Here is a 17050-nt window from a genome sequence, read left to right on the forward strand (position 1 = left end):
AGAGGGTTCAGATTGATAATACAAATTCTAAATATGGCCACAGTATAGCTGTACATGGTTTTAATAGATATTGGAGAGTGGCTAACAAGCATCTTGCCAAGTGATGCTATCATATTCTTGGTCTTGACAATTTTAGAGATGTGCTTTGTTGAACATAAATCATTGGTGACAGACTTTTTGATATTAATGTTGTGTACGGAGTATGTGAATGCTAAACTTTCTTCCCCGTATTCATTCATTTAAAAATAACTTTTTTAAAATTTATTCGCTTGTTAGGATCATTTCCAATATCACAAATTCTCATATTAGAGGAATTTTTAAAATTATTTTCTATAAAGCATCTCATTTTTCATTTTTTTTTTTTTTTTTTTTTTTTACTGGTAAGTTATCACTTCAGAAGGCTAAGAGCCATTGAAGGATAAAGATTAATGCCTTATGAGGATGATTTATGGCAAGTGTTTATTGACATTAGATTAAAAACAAACTATGCAGCTTTTGCAAAAGAAATCTTGTGACATCTCCTATAAATGGGAAGTTGTTGGAAGTAAACTGTTAATGAAAATTCAGTTTGATATTATCCACATGAAAGAAGGAAAGTTCTGCCTATAAGGAGAAAACAGAGGTAGAAGCTGTACTTGCAGTAAATTCAGATCAGACATGAAAGCAGCAAATAGACACGCCACAAAAATCATTTATGTTTAAAGTTTCTGCCCCCTTTGTTGACGGACACTTTACAGCTGTAAAAAGAAATAGTAAAAGTTTGAAACATTATTTTATGCATTGCCAGTTTTTGTTTTTCATATATAACAATTTAAGTATGATGCAGGACAAAGGCATTGTTTGTTTGTTGTACAGCATTCACTTTAGGTGGGTTGAATTGGCTTTCTCTGAAAAGGAAGTGTCAAAGGAATATTAAATTAACAGGCAGTCTTCAGTCGCCTGTAAAAAGAGGCATTAAAATTCTTGTTTACAGAGAATTCATATAATAGGTTATTCTGAAGGTAATCTTAATCGTCAAATTGCTGCAAACTTAGGGGTTCTACTTTCTATTGTTAAGCAAGTGATTGTTCAATTCATCAGAGAAAATAATTGTCTATTTATGTCTATTAGAACCTTCAGACAAATCTTAATTATTAATGATAACTAGCAGGTTGCCTGGTGTTGCCCAATTGTAAAATACACATAAATATTTGATATTTTAATTAATGCAGATCTCATTTATTATTATAGAATCAATACTCCATTGATTATTATATTGTACTTAATATAGTAGTGATTTCAAGTTATATATATATAGATAGACAGACTTGGGTGCCATCAGTTAGAATCGAAACCAAAACTTCTAGTTTTCTAGCATTATTTTTTATCATCTGATCTAAATCCATACACATAAAAACTTATATTCATATCTTTAGCATTTTTATTATATGTATTTGTGCATGCGTATGAATAACATGTTTAATTGACTTACTCCTGTCAAGTTCTAATTTTTTTTCTCCAATTTTGACCCTTTAGCAACTATTTTTACCAGCTAAAAACAGATTGAATTTTTTTTCTACAGGTTCAAATGCCCTATATATCGAATTCCAAGTCTAGTTGAAAAATTGACAAATTAATTTGGTAGAGACCGTTCCTTAAACAGACAGGTCACTTATATATATATATATATATATATATATATATATATATATATATATAAATAAAAGAGTGTAGCCATCAACAATTGGGTTTTTTTTAGCCTTTTATCATATTTTTTATTTTAAAATATTTTTATAATGCATTTCAAGCTTTGGTTCGCTTTCTTCAGATATTCTTGTGAAAAGTTTTTATTTCAAAATGGGAGTTTGCGATATTATTTTTACATCTGCTGATACTAAATGTGTTTTTCAGAGTGAAAACACATTTAGTATCAGCAGATGTAAAAATAACATTTCAAACTCCCATTTTGAAATAAAAACTTTTCACAAGAATATCTGAAGAAAGCGAACCAAAGCTTGAAATGCATTATAAAAATATTTTAAAATAAAAAATATGATAAAAGGCTAAAAAACCCACCATTGTTGATGGCTACACTCTTTTAAATATACATTTTTCTCTCGTTGGAACTACACAACCATCACTTTATTTATATATATATATATATATATATATATATATATATATATATATATATATATATATATATATATATATAGAGAGAGAGAGAGAGAGATAGATAAGTGTCTGTTTACTTCTTTTATGTTTGTATACTTATTCAAAATAAATTGGTTTATGATGGATACATTTTATCACTACAAATTAAATAGCAGTTTTTCTTTTATATCAGTAACTTTATTTGATTAGAAACTATTTTCTTAATCGAACACCATTTTCTTGTGTGAAGAGTGATCAACTCTGCATAACGAGTTTTGAGACTGTAATATTTTAAAGGACTTCATATCATTTGTATCATTTGAACTACTCTTCTCATCTGGGATGTTATTCTCACTACATTTTGACTGACGTAACCTCTGACTTTCTTTAGGTGCAGCTTGTTCAACATGGGAATCTATACGGAATTTTGAACATTGTCATCACAGGGGTTGAGTGTTCTCATTCTGTCAGCCATGACTGGGTAGAAGTGTTATGAAATTTTAAATTTTTAGTATCGTCTGTAGTGAGCGTTGAAGCGCACTTAAAATTGATTGTACTCAATGCCTTTATCCGTTATGTTATGTGTCTATACTTATTAAAAGAAGTGGATGTTGCTTTTATAGAATGTTAAATAAAGAACAAGTTGAAAAAATTGAAATCAAAATATTATAGTATCTCATTTTCTCATGACTTGCAATCTTTGACCGGGGTCAGTAGGCTAAAATTGCAAGTCGCTGCAAAGTATTGATTATTGCCTCTCTACTGCATTGGTGAATAAAGACGATTATAAACACAATAACAATAGTGTGTATGTGTTCTGCCCAAATATGTTGAGAGAAGCTGATATCTATATTTTCAAATAATAGTGTTTTATTTAAACCACTTGAAAATACAAAGGTGTATAGTTGAGTGGATATGTTTTAAAAAAATATTTGTACTTAGTCTTCATATTGACTGAGAAACATGCACAGCTATTTTTTATTTGATTTATAATTGCAAGTTTCTCGTTTTTGTATTTGTTTTTTTCATGGGTTCTTCATGTATCGATTGGATTTCTGTTGTAGTTAAATTATATTTAGCTATTTTGTTTGTTTATATGCAATGCTAAGGATGCATTCTCTTCTCTGATGTCTGTGATATGGAAGCACATTAGGAAACTATTCTTTATAAACAAACCAATCTGTTTTCTTTTTTTTTTCTCAATCACCAAAAATCAGAAAATTATCCAATTTTAATTAATTTTTTGGTATTAAAGAAATTATATATGGATACAAGTTTTTAAATTTAACATACTGATTTTTCTAAAAAGTTGAAGGTTGATGAAATTTCAGTAAAATCAGTACACATGTACAATAAGGTTTTTTTGTTTAAAAAAAAAAAAAAATTGCTGTTAAAAGTGGCTCTATATTTTATTTGATGTTTTAAGTAAGAGGGTAAAAAATATAATTAAGGAGACCTCAGAATGCTGCTGAAATCATCACTTGCAAGGGGCCCGCATCAGGCCTGGGCCCATCGTGGTTGATGGGTTTTGAGGTAGGTAATGTTGGTTCTGTTTATATGTATGTTCATTGTAATGTGTGTGTGTGTGTGTATGCTTTTTTTTTTTTGTTATTTTTTTTTTAATGTTTATATGTATTAAAAAAAAAAAAAATTATTTTAACATATTTTAGGAAAATACCTTTTTGTTTTTCTATTTGATTTCTTCTTACCCGCTCTTGTCATTCTAAGTAAATTCATAACTCCTTCTACTGGTATGTAACACTTAGAGGACAGTCAGCATAACTTGTATAATGTTCTGTGCCTATCGTAAACCTCTAGCTGGCCTATGTTTTCAGACAGCAAAGCGACGGGCCAGCGTTGCAGCGGTTTCTAAGAATCCTGTTCCTGTGGGGTCAACCCCTGCCATTCAAGCATCCATGGTATGTCTTGCTCGAGAGCCTTATCACTATGCTGCGCTTGCTAATCTGTATCCGACAACTAACAAACGACTCTTCCCTCCCTCTCCTTCTCTTGACCTAACCAAGTCTGTCTCTGGGTCTCGCTCACATTTGATATTCTCCTATCTGCCCAAGTTTGTTTTTTGTTTGCTTTTCTTGTATAAATGTAGGATATAGGTTTTATATTCAGTCTTTAGTAACAGGGGTGTTTAGTACAGTTATTAGAAATCTTTCTTTGCATGGCTTTTCTGTAGTTGATCTTTACTTATTTGGCTTGATATTCTTATCAGTCTTTTCAGTAACCTAGCATTAGAACTTTTATTGACATGCCTCTGCGGGTGTCAACAATGTGTGTGTGTGCGGGTGTGTTTGTACATTTGTGTCTATCTATATTTTATAATGCAAGAATGTGCAATTAGACTTTTTTTTTAATCCTGACATCTGCATCTAAAATGCTTTTTTTTTTTCATCTACATCTTAATTCTGATTGAAATATAGTTTTACATGGAATCTAGTTAAATAGAACAACTTTTTGCTCCTTGTTATAAAACAAATTTTAAATGCTTTGTTTTTCACTGTTTTTATGAATCAAACAATTCATCCCTGTAACTGTATATTTAGATATACTTTTTTTTTTCATCATTTCAATATTCTCTATATATATATAAAAACAGTAATACATCGTCTGTCAATTGACACTACACATTAGTTTGATTTTACATCAATATTTTTTGGTTTCATTGAAACACTAGAAACTCAGCTGTTGACTGGGCCTAGAATTCATCCACTGCAACCTCATGTAGAGAGATAAGACCTGTAGGGGCCACCTGTAGACCATTGGTGGTGATTCCTGATGTCTTAGGATAGAATCCTGTTGGATTAGCAGTCTGTGACTCTGTTGCATAAATGGCCATGTGACTTGCAGAACTTTCCTTTAGCTCTTACTTTGGCTAGATGGAAGGTCAGAGAGGCTTGATGCAATCAATTGGCCAGTCATGTCTTACCCTTGTAGTCATTCATCAGTTATCCCAATTGTTTAAAATATTTAAATTAATTAACTTCATAGTTATCAATACCTACTCCAGTTTAAAAGTGCTAGAACGTGGTAACAAGGGTCAATCAATCTGAAAGATAAATGACTGCAACATGGCTATGCAGCCCTTGACTTTTTGCTATATACATGGGTAACAAAATTGACAAGACATGAGTGTTTGTGATCACAATCAGACTGAGTATATCATTCCTGTAGGCCTGTCTTGCCAATCATTTCCCTAGACTTTTAGTGAAAGTGGACTTTCTGTTCAATAGGAAACAAGAATAGGGAATATTAAAAATAAAACTTATGGCTCTTAATAGAACACTAAAAGAGTGCATCAAGATATTAGCTTAGAATGAGAGGAAGAAAATGACCAAGGAAGATTTCCAAGATTTTCATTGTAGTGGAAGCCTTAGAAGAAGTTCAACTAATAACATTATCTGATTTTGTAATTGAGTCATTTCAGCAAACATAAAGTCAAAAAATGTAAAAGAAAAATTGGCCAATGAAAATGTTTCACAGTCAACAAAAAAGTAACTACATATCCACATCATTTAAACAATTCCAAAGGAATGGTAAAAAGCTAAGAGCTCTCCTTGTGTCTTTTAGAAAAGCTAAAATCATTTGGAATGACTAATGTAAAACGAATCTCCATAAAGAGGGATAATAAAATAATACAGATATGTATATGATGACCGTTGATAATCATTCCACCTAACATGAAGGTCGAATAAATGATTAATATGGTTAAGCAATATATCCCTAATCTGCCAGAAGTATGCACATCACAAAAGCAAGTGTAATGAATAAAATGGCCATGGAAAGTGTGGAGAAAGAGACCTTGACCATTCTATGGACAAGTGGTAAGGAAGTCATGAATGTGGAAACTAGTAATGACCACCTGGTTTGTGCCAAAATTTGTGCGAGGTGGAAAAGGAAATATTGATCCTCAAATACACTTGGAACATATTTTCCTGGAAGTAAGAAATGTGACTGAAGCCACAAGCAGAGGTAACATATACTCAAGTGGTAACCCTGATGACCAATCGTGAAGGTGGGTGCTAAATATAAAATTCTTTTACAAAGATTGCTACTACTTGGATCAGGAGACAGGCCAAGATTTCTCGAAAGAATTAAACAGAATTTGAGGAATCAAAAACAAAGGTTAGGAAACATGAAATGAAACCAAGAAAGCAAAAGAACGCTGTGCCTCCCACTCAACTGGTTATTTCCATCCAAGATGCCCAACCACAGTTCAAGACAACCAAAATAAATACCAATGAATCCACTAGAAAAAAATATAGTGATCTGAAAAGACTCGAGTAGAGCATCTTCATATAAGGATTAACTTGCAAGGTGGAGGTGGGGGTCATCTCAAAAACAAAATAAACCTGATACAAAACTGGTTTCAGGTGCTAGAAATGATGAATATAGCAGATCAAAATTCTGAGGAAAAAGTGACCCCGTCCCCGATAAAACTATAAACCATGGGCAAAAAAATAATTCAATGGAATTGCTGCAGTTTAAAAGCAAATCTTAATGAATTGTTTTTAGTACTTAAACAAGATCGTTCCACAATTATTTGCCTCCAAGAAATCTGCAAGCAAAAGGAAATATTTATGATTCCTTATATCAACTTAAAAATGAAGATCAACAAGTATATCCAACAACAATGTTGGAGTGTTAGTATGCATAAAAAAAACTCTTAGCGATCAAAGCTACAATAGGAGAATGTAAAAAATTGCTCATGAAAAATCTGAAAAGAGGAAGTAGTGTTGTCCGAACTTTGCAGAGGCAATGCAAAGATTATACATTTCCACTTGCTTGAAGATAAACACCAATCAATGTGCCGTATGTGTCAAACTACACACACAAATACATTTTTACTAAATGAATTAATCTGGCTCCTGAAATTGAAATTTTGTACAGAAAAGGTACAATGATGGAACCATTGCAAATATAGAGGCTATAATATACTTTTTAAAAGCAGTTGATCTTTATATACAAAATTCTAAAGATCTAAAGATATACAAGTATGAATCCAACTTGCTTCTACATTAAATGAGTTGAAAAAGGATGATCTGCTTGTAAGAGTAAAGATACCGAATGTAGCAAATTCTTCAATGTTTTGATAGTGTAGCATACCATTATATTCTGTCTTGTGAACAAAAATATGCTCTTACACAATAAATTGAATACTCTGCTTATTTTGTAATTATACTATATATTTTTGGTTTTACATCCTAACATATCACAGAATAGTTCTAAAAAGTAATATTATACATATTTATTTAGTAATATATATATTAGTTAAATAGTAACTGGATTTGTCTAGATTTTGTTATTGAGGAAGTAGTATTTTCCACTGGAGAGCCATTAATTTAACAGCTGTCTGTTTTTAAATCTTTGACGGCTACATGGTAAACAGCTGATTATCCCTGTTTTCTATTGAACAATTAAAGTTGGGGTTTTCTTGATTTTTCACTTTTATGTAGTTGAATCCTTGTTTGTAGTTGTGAAATTTCCAGCAGTAAATCTGCTTATGCAATCTGCGATATGTTGAACTGAGTATACCTAGAAATTTAAACTGCATTTTATGTTTATATAAAATACTCAAAGCTTAAGACATATCTGTGATCATTTTACTATAATATATTTCAAAATAAGTTGAACATATGTATTACTCTTCATTTTCTCCATGTAGATTGATGTCCAACTAAAATGTCATATTGAGAGCAAATATTTTTTGTGAATTGTTTTAGGATCTTATCTGAAATTGATTTTTCCATTCTCAGACAGGTCATTGCAATATCTCCTTTTTATAAAATTATTTTTGATATCTTTTAAAATCAATATTTTCTGTGATATATCCTTATTCCTTTAACAACAGTCTATTGTTCTGTTTTACGAAGAAGACTACAGGTACAATAAAAATTAATGCCACTGAAGTATGATTCAAGAATCCGTTCTTAGGCATTTTATATATTTTCTAAAATGTTAGCATTTATCTTGATTTTGGGAGATGTTTGTTGTGCATGAGAATGCAAAACTGGTCCAACATTTCAAAAAGTTGGATGGTGAATAGTATGTGATTATGCATACGCGAAAGTGTATTTGAAAAGCAATTGAATGCATTTGCATATGATGATTATAAGGGGAATAAAAGCATGGTATAGTCATGTAGCAGATGTTTAGTTTTTTCTAAAAAGCACATCAAATTTGCACAGATATATTTGAAAAAGGTATTTTCACTGAAATCATTAAACACTTGTGATTTAATGGAGATATCTTTCAACACACTTTAGGTAGAGCATGGCATCACATATTTATAGAAATGCTGCCCTGTTTGAATTACATAAAGATAGTTTTTTATTTCTATTTTTATACTGACTGCTTCACTAATCTAAATGTGAAATTGGACGTTTATTAGAATTGTGAACAAAATAGAAATTATACTTAGTGTTTTACAAGGTGAAAAAGGTAACCAAAATCTGAATATTTAAAAGTGCAAAACTATTTTCACCAACCTCTGATTTTTTTTTTGCATGAATTTGGAAGCTAAAATGTATTTTCAATTTGTAATTTGCTGCTAAAATATAATAAAAATGACCCATCGATTAGTTTAAAGCATTGAAAGAAATTAATCTGTCCTTGTTATACCATTGACTTGTTTTTAAAGAATGAGGTTTTCTGTATATGGCAAACTTTTTCCAATGAAATGGTTCAAACAATTATTTTGTTATTGATCTATACAAATTAAGCAGTATAATATTGCACCAATGCTTGACCACATGTGTCTTTGATAAGCAGACAACTGACTAGTTTTTAATTTTTTTAGAAATATCAGCATTTATTTATTAGGCCTTTTTAGTCATCTTTTTATTTTAATCAATCTCCTGGCAATTTTTGATAATCAAAACTCTAAAATGTTGCATATAAAGTTATCTTGTCAGATTTTCAAAGTCAAGTCTAAATAACAACCGATCTTATATATGATTTGGGCTATCCTATTTCATTTTTTCCTTCCAAAATTATTAGCAGAACTATTTTTTTTCCTGAAAATACTTTTTCTGATTAAGAAAATTGTTAGTGGAGATATTTTTTCTTACTCACCAAAACGGATTAAAAGAGAACTTTTGTATACAATCATGCTGAGTTCTTTTCCTTGAATTCTTCAAAAGCTATATAATGAATTATGCTACTTCAAGCTTGTTTTGTATGTTACCTCCACATTAAGCAATATTATTTTTTCTCTATTAATCAACTAGAATCAAGTACTTTTTGAAAATTTTTATTTCACAAAATAATTTAATTATGAAATTAAAATTGTTAAAACTAATTCCAGTTTCTTGGTAAATAAGTTTTTTTTTCCGCTCTCTTTTACTCCTAGGAAATGCTGAGTAGGATAGGTGCAGCTATGATAAAATGTAGAAAAACTGCTGTAACTTAAGACATTTTTTTTTGTACTCAGATAATGTAATTTAAATTGCATTCTGTTTTTGTTGCTAAGCATTTTTCTTGCGATAAGTTTTAATAATAGTTCTGTTTTTTACATTCTCCAATTGATTATCAGGTAAATTATACGATACAAAATGATCTATAGGGTTCATGAGCCATAAAACAAGGGATGTTAATGCAGGAAATTTTAGTAAACAGGGTTGCAGATTTTTTTTAATGCTGAAGTTATTGGTGTCAAGTTTTCTTTTTTAAATTGACTGCAATTATAGAGCTTAACATTTTAAGTCAATTTTTTATTGTCATCTGTACAAAATTTCCATATTTGTTTTGTCTCGTTCAGTTTCAGATAAGTATTTGACATTTCCAAGCTGATTTTTAATTTTTTTTTTTTTTGCACATCTTGGTTGCCAACATCTCACACCATTTTTTGGCCGTTGTACTACATGGAATTCTTCACGTGCCTTTTATGATTCATAACTTTCAATTCAAAGTTTCCAGATGTTGTAATTATTGTGAAAGGCATCGAGCGAAGACCAGTGACACAACATTGTGAAAATGGCAACAATCATTATTTGAAAAAGATTCAAAAACATGTAAATAATTCAGTTAGAATATTACATGATGTGTGTGTGTGTGTGGGGGGGGCACCTTATAAGAAAATGTGTGTGTGCGTGTGTAGTTTAAATTCAATTACATTTACACAAAAGTGGGCTAAGAGCTCAATAGTGTTATGTTACTAGTACTCAAAATATATAACTGTTTCATATCTACTGTTTAAAAAACATTTTCATTCATACAATTATTTAAGTAAATTCCACACACACACACACACACCCATATATATATATATATATATATATATATATATTTAGTCAACGTTGCAGCTCACATAAGTCATAAAAGCCAACAAAATGGTAGTCTAAGGCTTGAGTTTCACCCTCATTTGAGCTCATCAGAGAAAGTGTTAATGCTAAAAAATAAAATAAGCATTCAGTTAAACTAAATGGTTATTCTAGCATTATTATGAAAATGATTCTATCACATATTCTATTTTATATATATATATATATATATATATATTTAATTTTTTTTTTTTTACCCATGTACATATTAAAAATTTTGACATAATTTGGTAATGAATCCTAAAAAAAGATCCCACGCCAGACATTTTGATTAGTTCATGCATGTCATACATCCCTTGTTGCATGCTTCTGAGAAACGCGTATTTAATTTCACGATTTCACATAATCAGATTTTTTTTCCTGTTCGTAACACATTTTTTTTTTTTTTTTTTTTTTTTTTTTTTACTTCAAACTGCATCAATTGCATTCCTATAAATAACTTTTTAGACCACTTTAAATCGGCACACTTCTCAGTCTTCTTCTATGCATGATCCAAGATCCTGAGGTTTACATTCTAACTTGCAAAATTGAATAGAAATTACTCCAAATAATGACCTTTAAATGCTAACTTGTATTAAATAATTTAATTATGTGTTTTCTTTCTTCTTTAAAACCAATTAAAGAAATTTATTATGAATAGTTGTTGAATTTAAATATTTAAGAATGTTCTAGGTTACAAAATTATTTATAAATATGAAGTTTTAAGTAATATATTGTGTATTTTTTATTATTGTAAGTTGAGCATAAATTAGTTCAATTATACAAAAAAAAAATCTATATTAATAACAATTATAAAACAACTTCAAATGCTTTTCCTTGTGACTAAGAATTAATATTTCTAAAATTTATCATTGACTTATTATTTATTGAAATTAAAAATGCAATAGCATAAAATAAAATTTTTGTTTTTAATTCTGTGTAAACTTATTACAAAATTAAATTAACAACAATGTATTTTGGTTTACTTGTAAGCAATTTAAATATTTGAATCTTTTTTTATAGTTAGACAGAAAAAAAAAAAAATTGAAAGTGAATTAAAAATTCCAGGCAATGTTAAGTAGTAGGTTCAATTAATTATAAACATTGTTTTAAAACATAATTTTTATATCACAAATATATATATAAAAAAAAAAACTGAGTCAATATTTCCTGAAGCATGTCATTACTTCATCTTGGTAAATGAATGTCTCCCACCACCATTACATAACTTTTATATATATATCATGTATTTTTTGTTTTTTTTATTTACTTCTATGCATGATCTAAGATTCTGAAAGTTTTAAAGAGGGAGGGAAATCCTCTCTCAAAATCTTAGATCAGTTCTGTGTTTATATGTTAGCATTATATCAAAATATGACATGCATTTTAATAAAATTAACATATAAGAAAATAATTTTATTTTTATTAAGCTTATAAAAATATTTGTGCTTCATTCTTCTTTTATGCATATTTGAACTTGGAATTATGGAAATTAATATAACTGGAAATTCTGTGGCTAAATGAAGGTTTGATTTTATTATCTTCATGTACTTACAAGCAAATATATGTAAATTTCAAGTGAAATTGTTTAATAGTTTTCATAAGAAAGATGATTTTCTTTTAAATTATGAGTAAATTCTACCAAATGACCCGTTATTCTTGAACTGTATATTAAATGTTTACATCTGTACAATTATTTTAGAAGTTCCACTAAAATTCAATCACTAGTTTCTATATTCTCATCAGATGTTGTAACAAGACACTTCAAAGAATCAAAGTGACATGCATGGAAATTCAAATTAATTTTACATCATATAAATATATATAAACGTTAAATTTGTATTACCAGATAGCAATTTTTGAAGCAAGTTAAAATCTTAACAAAAAAGACAGGCATACAGTTAAAATAAATGGTCATTCTATGATTCTTGTTGGAATTATTTTAACATACTTTATTTGTTTAAACTGTTAAAAAAAAAATTAAACTCTTTCAAAAATAGCTAAAAATAATAAATAGAAATAAATAACTTTCAAGCGACTGTGTATAATTCGTCTAAATATATGTTCAATATTGATGATATTTCAGTTATTGAGCTTGAAATTCTGTAGTTTTGGTATATTTTATTTAATCTGTAAAAATTCAAACTTTTCTACCGTTTGTAAAAGACAACTTGCTTTCCTGTTGAGCATTTTTACACATGCAATTGTGTTCAGTGTAAATTGATGCTTCCACTTAAGATGGCATTTTTTTTTTAAAGCAGTGGAAGTTATTCCGAATGACAAGAATAGTAGATTAACTGTATTCAAAAAGCTATGGCATTCAGTCAGTCCAGAATTTTCTTTTTTGATATTTCTTTCAGCAATCACACTGCTTTTTATAAACCCCTATCTTCTATAATATAAGCTGCTTACTTAGTGTTCTATCCTTTTATCTCATATATATATATATATATATATATATATATATATATATATATATATATATATATATATATATAGAGAGAGAGAGAGAGTAGAATATGGCTGAACAACTTTTGGGTGCCATTTTGTCCAACATGCTGATTTGAAATAAAAAAAAAATATACCGCTCGGTGAATCATAAAGATATCCAGAAAAATTGGAAAAAAGAATAACTCTGTAGTGTTCGATCAGATATGATTGAATTATGACTTGCTGCCAAAATATATATATATATATATATATATATATATAATGCTATCTTTTTGCATTTAAACTGACAAATATAACTTGGCTTCTGACTATACATTTTTCAAGTTATTGGCAATGTAACATATTTTGCTACATTTTTGTTAATTACTTGCATTTGTCTTGCTGAACTGAAACATCAAATAATCACCTAAGAATTAAAATCAACAAGAGGAATAACTCTTATTTTAAATTAAAAAAAATATATAATCGGAATTATCCACCTTATGTGCGAACAAATAAAAGTTAAAACTAAAATAATTTAATTTCATCTATGGTAGTGCCAGGTAGATCCTATTTTCAGACTTATTCTGACATTGTTAAAATTTTTAACTAACATTCCAAACCAAAATCTGATTTGATTCTGAAAAGGCTATTAAAAAGAAATCTTGGCAATGTCAAAATAAGTCATACAATATTATTATAACTGCTCTGTTTTTGAGCACTTATTGTACTAGTTGCCAAACACAGCCAAAATTGATATGAGGTTGTAATGGAAGTTCTGCCATTATTTATGGTTCAATAAAATACATCACCAGATTTAATTCATGGTTAATTTAGCCAGCAGTTTTCTTTGATTAGCGTTTTTTTTTTTTGTATGCTGTGTTCATAAAAGATTTTGAACTGAAAAAGGAAACTTATTTTCAACTTTGTTAGATAAATTTTTGTGTAGCATTATAATACACGAAATGCCTCAAATATTATGTACCTCCCACTATATTCTCCTGACCTCACATCTTTTTAGAAGTTTCCAATCATTTGAGTGGATTAAAATATACTTGAAGAGAAAGTCTAAAATTAGTTTCCTTTTTCAGTTGAAAAGCTCAGGAATTTTGTGAACATTGTTTGAAAAACTTGATGACATAGAAAAAGGTTATAAAGAAGAATAGTAAGTTTAGTAACAATTAAATAATTCTTGTTTTATTTTTATTGGGCCTTAAAAAATGGACAGAACCTTTGTTACAAATTATTACAGTGTAAATTTCATTTATACAATAGGTGCAGACATGTTTTGATTACAGCCGTTTTCAAGACAGGAGTTTCATCAGACCAATTTAATAGTGATGAGCGAAAATGCTATTTGTCTTTTCACTATAATTTCAGTTTAAAAATTTATATTAAAATGTAGCTCTACTTGTTATTGAGCACTATGACACAAACAGTAAATTCATAGGATTAACTTTTATAAATAATAAAAAAAACAATACAAGGACTAATAAAACACTATGTGGATGTCACTCTTTACTAACGCTTTACTCCATTAACTTATGCAAAGAAATAATGTGACAAACATTAATACTGTATATAGATATGAATATCTTCTGATTTTTTTATTTTTTTTATTTTTATTTACACGGCTTGATGCAATAGATTTGATATATCTTTACAAAATATTTTTTGTGAAGAACATTCCAGTAAGCATAAAATTTTCATCACTGAAATGGAATGTTTTAATATTTTTATTTAAAAGAAATTAAAAGAAAAAAAAAACAGAATGAACTGAATTGATATAATCCATCAAGAATAACCTAACAACAACCACCCTTCTCCAACCTCTCTCTCTATTTTTTTTTTTTTTTAATTTAACATCAGTTTTGTTAAAGCAAGAATAAAAGACAATGTATTAACTAGGTCTCTGCTTAATGGTTAATTCAAGATGATGCAGAACTCTAAATGATTATTTCAGGTAAATGATTATGTTAGCAATTTGACTTTTAGAAGTTTATATTGTGTTTGTGTTCTAAGCTAGGTGTCATGAAAACATATAACTACTGAGCTCTAAGACGTACATAATACTCTGGGAAAGCTGATAAAATAGCAAAACTTTAGTAAAGAGCACAAAACTTTAGTAAAGAGCAACATCCATATAATAAATTCATTATATATTTTTGTTTGTTTTATTATTTCAACTTTCCACATTATTGGATCTCGCATTCATTTCTTTTCAAAACATATGCAGGATACCCTAAAGAAAAATGTTGTAAAATTTACATCTGTCATAATTTCTCATTTAAATTTTTATGAATGAATCCTGCCTATTTAATTTTGTTTTGCTTAGTAAATATAGTTATTCAAATATTCACATCTAATGTCATTTTTTTTTTTTTGGCAACACGATACACACACACACACACACACACACACACACACATTATCATAGAATAAAATGAATCTTGATTCTTAAATGGCTGTCATCAAAAATATTTATCCAATGTTATTACTTTCTATTTCTGTAAAATAGGGTAATAGACAAACTAAAATTAATTTCATAGAAATTATCTGATCAATATTACAACTATCAATCTTGATTTGAACAGCAAAATACCTGGTTTTTGCATTCTGTAAATGTATTTGCCAACAATTTAAAGAGTTGCACTTGATCCACACAATTTCTTTCATTTACTTGATTGCTAATTCCATATAAAGCTTTAATGTTAGAGAATTGCATTGGTTGATCAATGATTGTAAACAATATTAATGTCATAAAATGATTGTGATAGCAACATTGCTAGGATAGTGCTTTCGTTCTGGAGCCAATGTTCGCTCTAGCTGTTGGGTCATCACACTTGTTTCATTGGAAGCTTCTTCTTTTACGGAATGCAAGCAAACTGGAATAAAGGAGGAAAACAGTCAGCGAAAAGGAAATGAGGTAAGTCGACAGCATCAACAACTCTGTCTATAGAATATGCATTATCAACAAAATTACTTTTTTTTTTTCTCCATCTTCAGCTATTGATAATATAATGTACACTAAAACAGACAAATCCCTAAATTTGTCTTTCACATAGCATATTAAACTTGGACACATTTCTTGTCACTGGTCATCATTGACCCCATTGCATGACCTTCCAGTTTTTTTAACCCATATTTCAAACAATAATTTATACACACATGCACAGTACTGCAGCCTTCAAATGATTGTTCATTTTTTCTTCTCTCTCTTCAACTTTCTCTTTAAAATAAGTCTTTATCTATTTTATTCTTGATAAAAGAAAAATATTTACAAGTCAGAATAGTGTCTATTATTCTCCTATTACTTGATTCTTTTTAGGTCATATATGGCTTAGATCAACATAGCTAAAGTGTCAACCTCATATTTCTTCCGATTTAGCTCTAAAGAGACTATTAGGGCAAAATGTTGGCAATGCTGATGCATGCCATATGCACTATGGTTATAATGGCTATTCTTTTCACAGTATTGAGTAGTTTTGTATTCAATACATTGTTGACCACAGATTACCATATTGGGTAATATTTTTTAATTTATATTTTTATAAAATTGAACATACATTTGTCCAATTAATTTCAGTAATCACATGTGAAAATTTATTTTTATGAGCAAAAAAATAGGAAGTCATAATCTTAACTGATAAGATTTTTTTTCATTTTTCATACACAAGAAAGACTATTTCCTTAAATTTTTTTTTAACTAAATAGGAATTAATCTACAACCACACAAATGTTTGACAGGTTTAAGTGAGAGAGCATATTTATATTTTTAGTATTTATTTTTACTTGCATTTTTGTGTGTTTGTACATGTGTGTGTAATTTTTACCTTGATTAGTTTTTCAGTTTTTACTGTAAAATTTACCTTGTATGTGACAATAGGAGGAAATTGCTATTGATAAAAAAATAGATTATTACTACATCAGGCAATGCCAGATACCCCTATTATTTATATATATAACTAACCTAAACTAAAACAAAAAAGAGAAAGTTCCTGTTTCTTGTATGCATAATTTCACAATACTTTTGAGTATACAATATTTGGCAATCTCTAACAATCGCGCTCCCAAAATAAAGATGGTGGAAATAAATACAGTTGATGCAAATACAGAACAGAAGCCACTAAGCATGAAACGAAACATGAAATCCTACAGAAACACCACATTTCATG

At 29.0% G+C, this 17050-nt stretch overlaps 1 protein-coding gene across 2 annotated transcripts in view; it reads left to right on the top strand.

The window, feature by feature from the left end:
* The window catches only part of LOC145286136 (uncharacterized), a 539596-nt gene that overhangs the window by 469402 nt on the left and 53144 nt on the right, over positions 1-17050 (top strand). Inside the window, exons 30-31 of one of the 2 annotated variants that reach the window (XM_080134856.1) lie at positions 3969-4052; positions 15757-15801. The exons of the other annotated variant lie outside the window; for it this stretch is intronic. Coding sequence (XP_079990982.1) covers positions 3969-4052; positions 15757-15801 — 129 coding nt within the window. The remainder of the gene's footprint in view (positions 1-3968; positions 4053-15756; positions 15802-17050) is intronic. 2 annotated transcript variants of the gene reach the window in all.

This window comes from Euprymna scolopes, chromosome 10 (genome assembly GCF_053919585.1).
Source record: "Euprymna scolopes isolate OS-2025 chromosome 10, ASM5391958v1, whole genome shotgun sequence".
In the NCBI taxonomy this organism is placed as follows: domain Eukaryota; kingdom Metazoa; phylum Mollusca; class Cephalopoda; order Sepiida; family Sepiolidae; genus Euprymna; species Euprymna scolopes.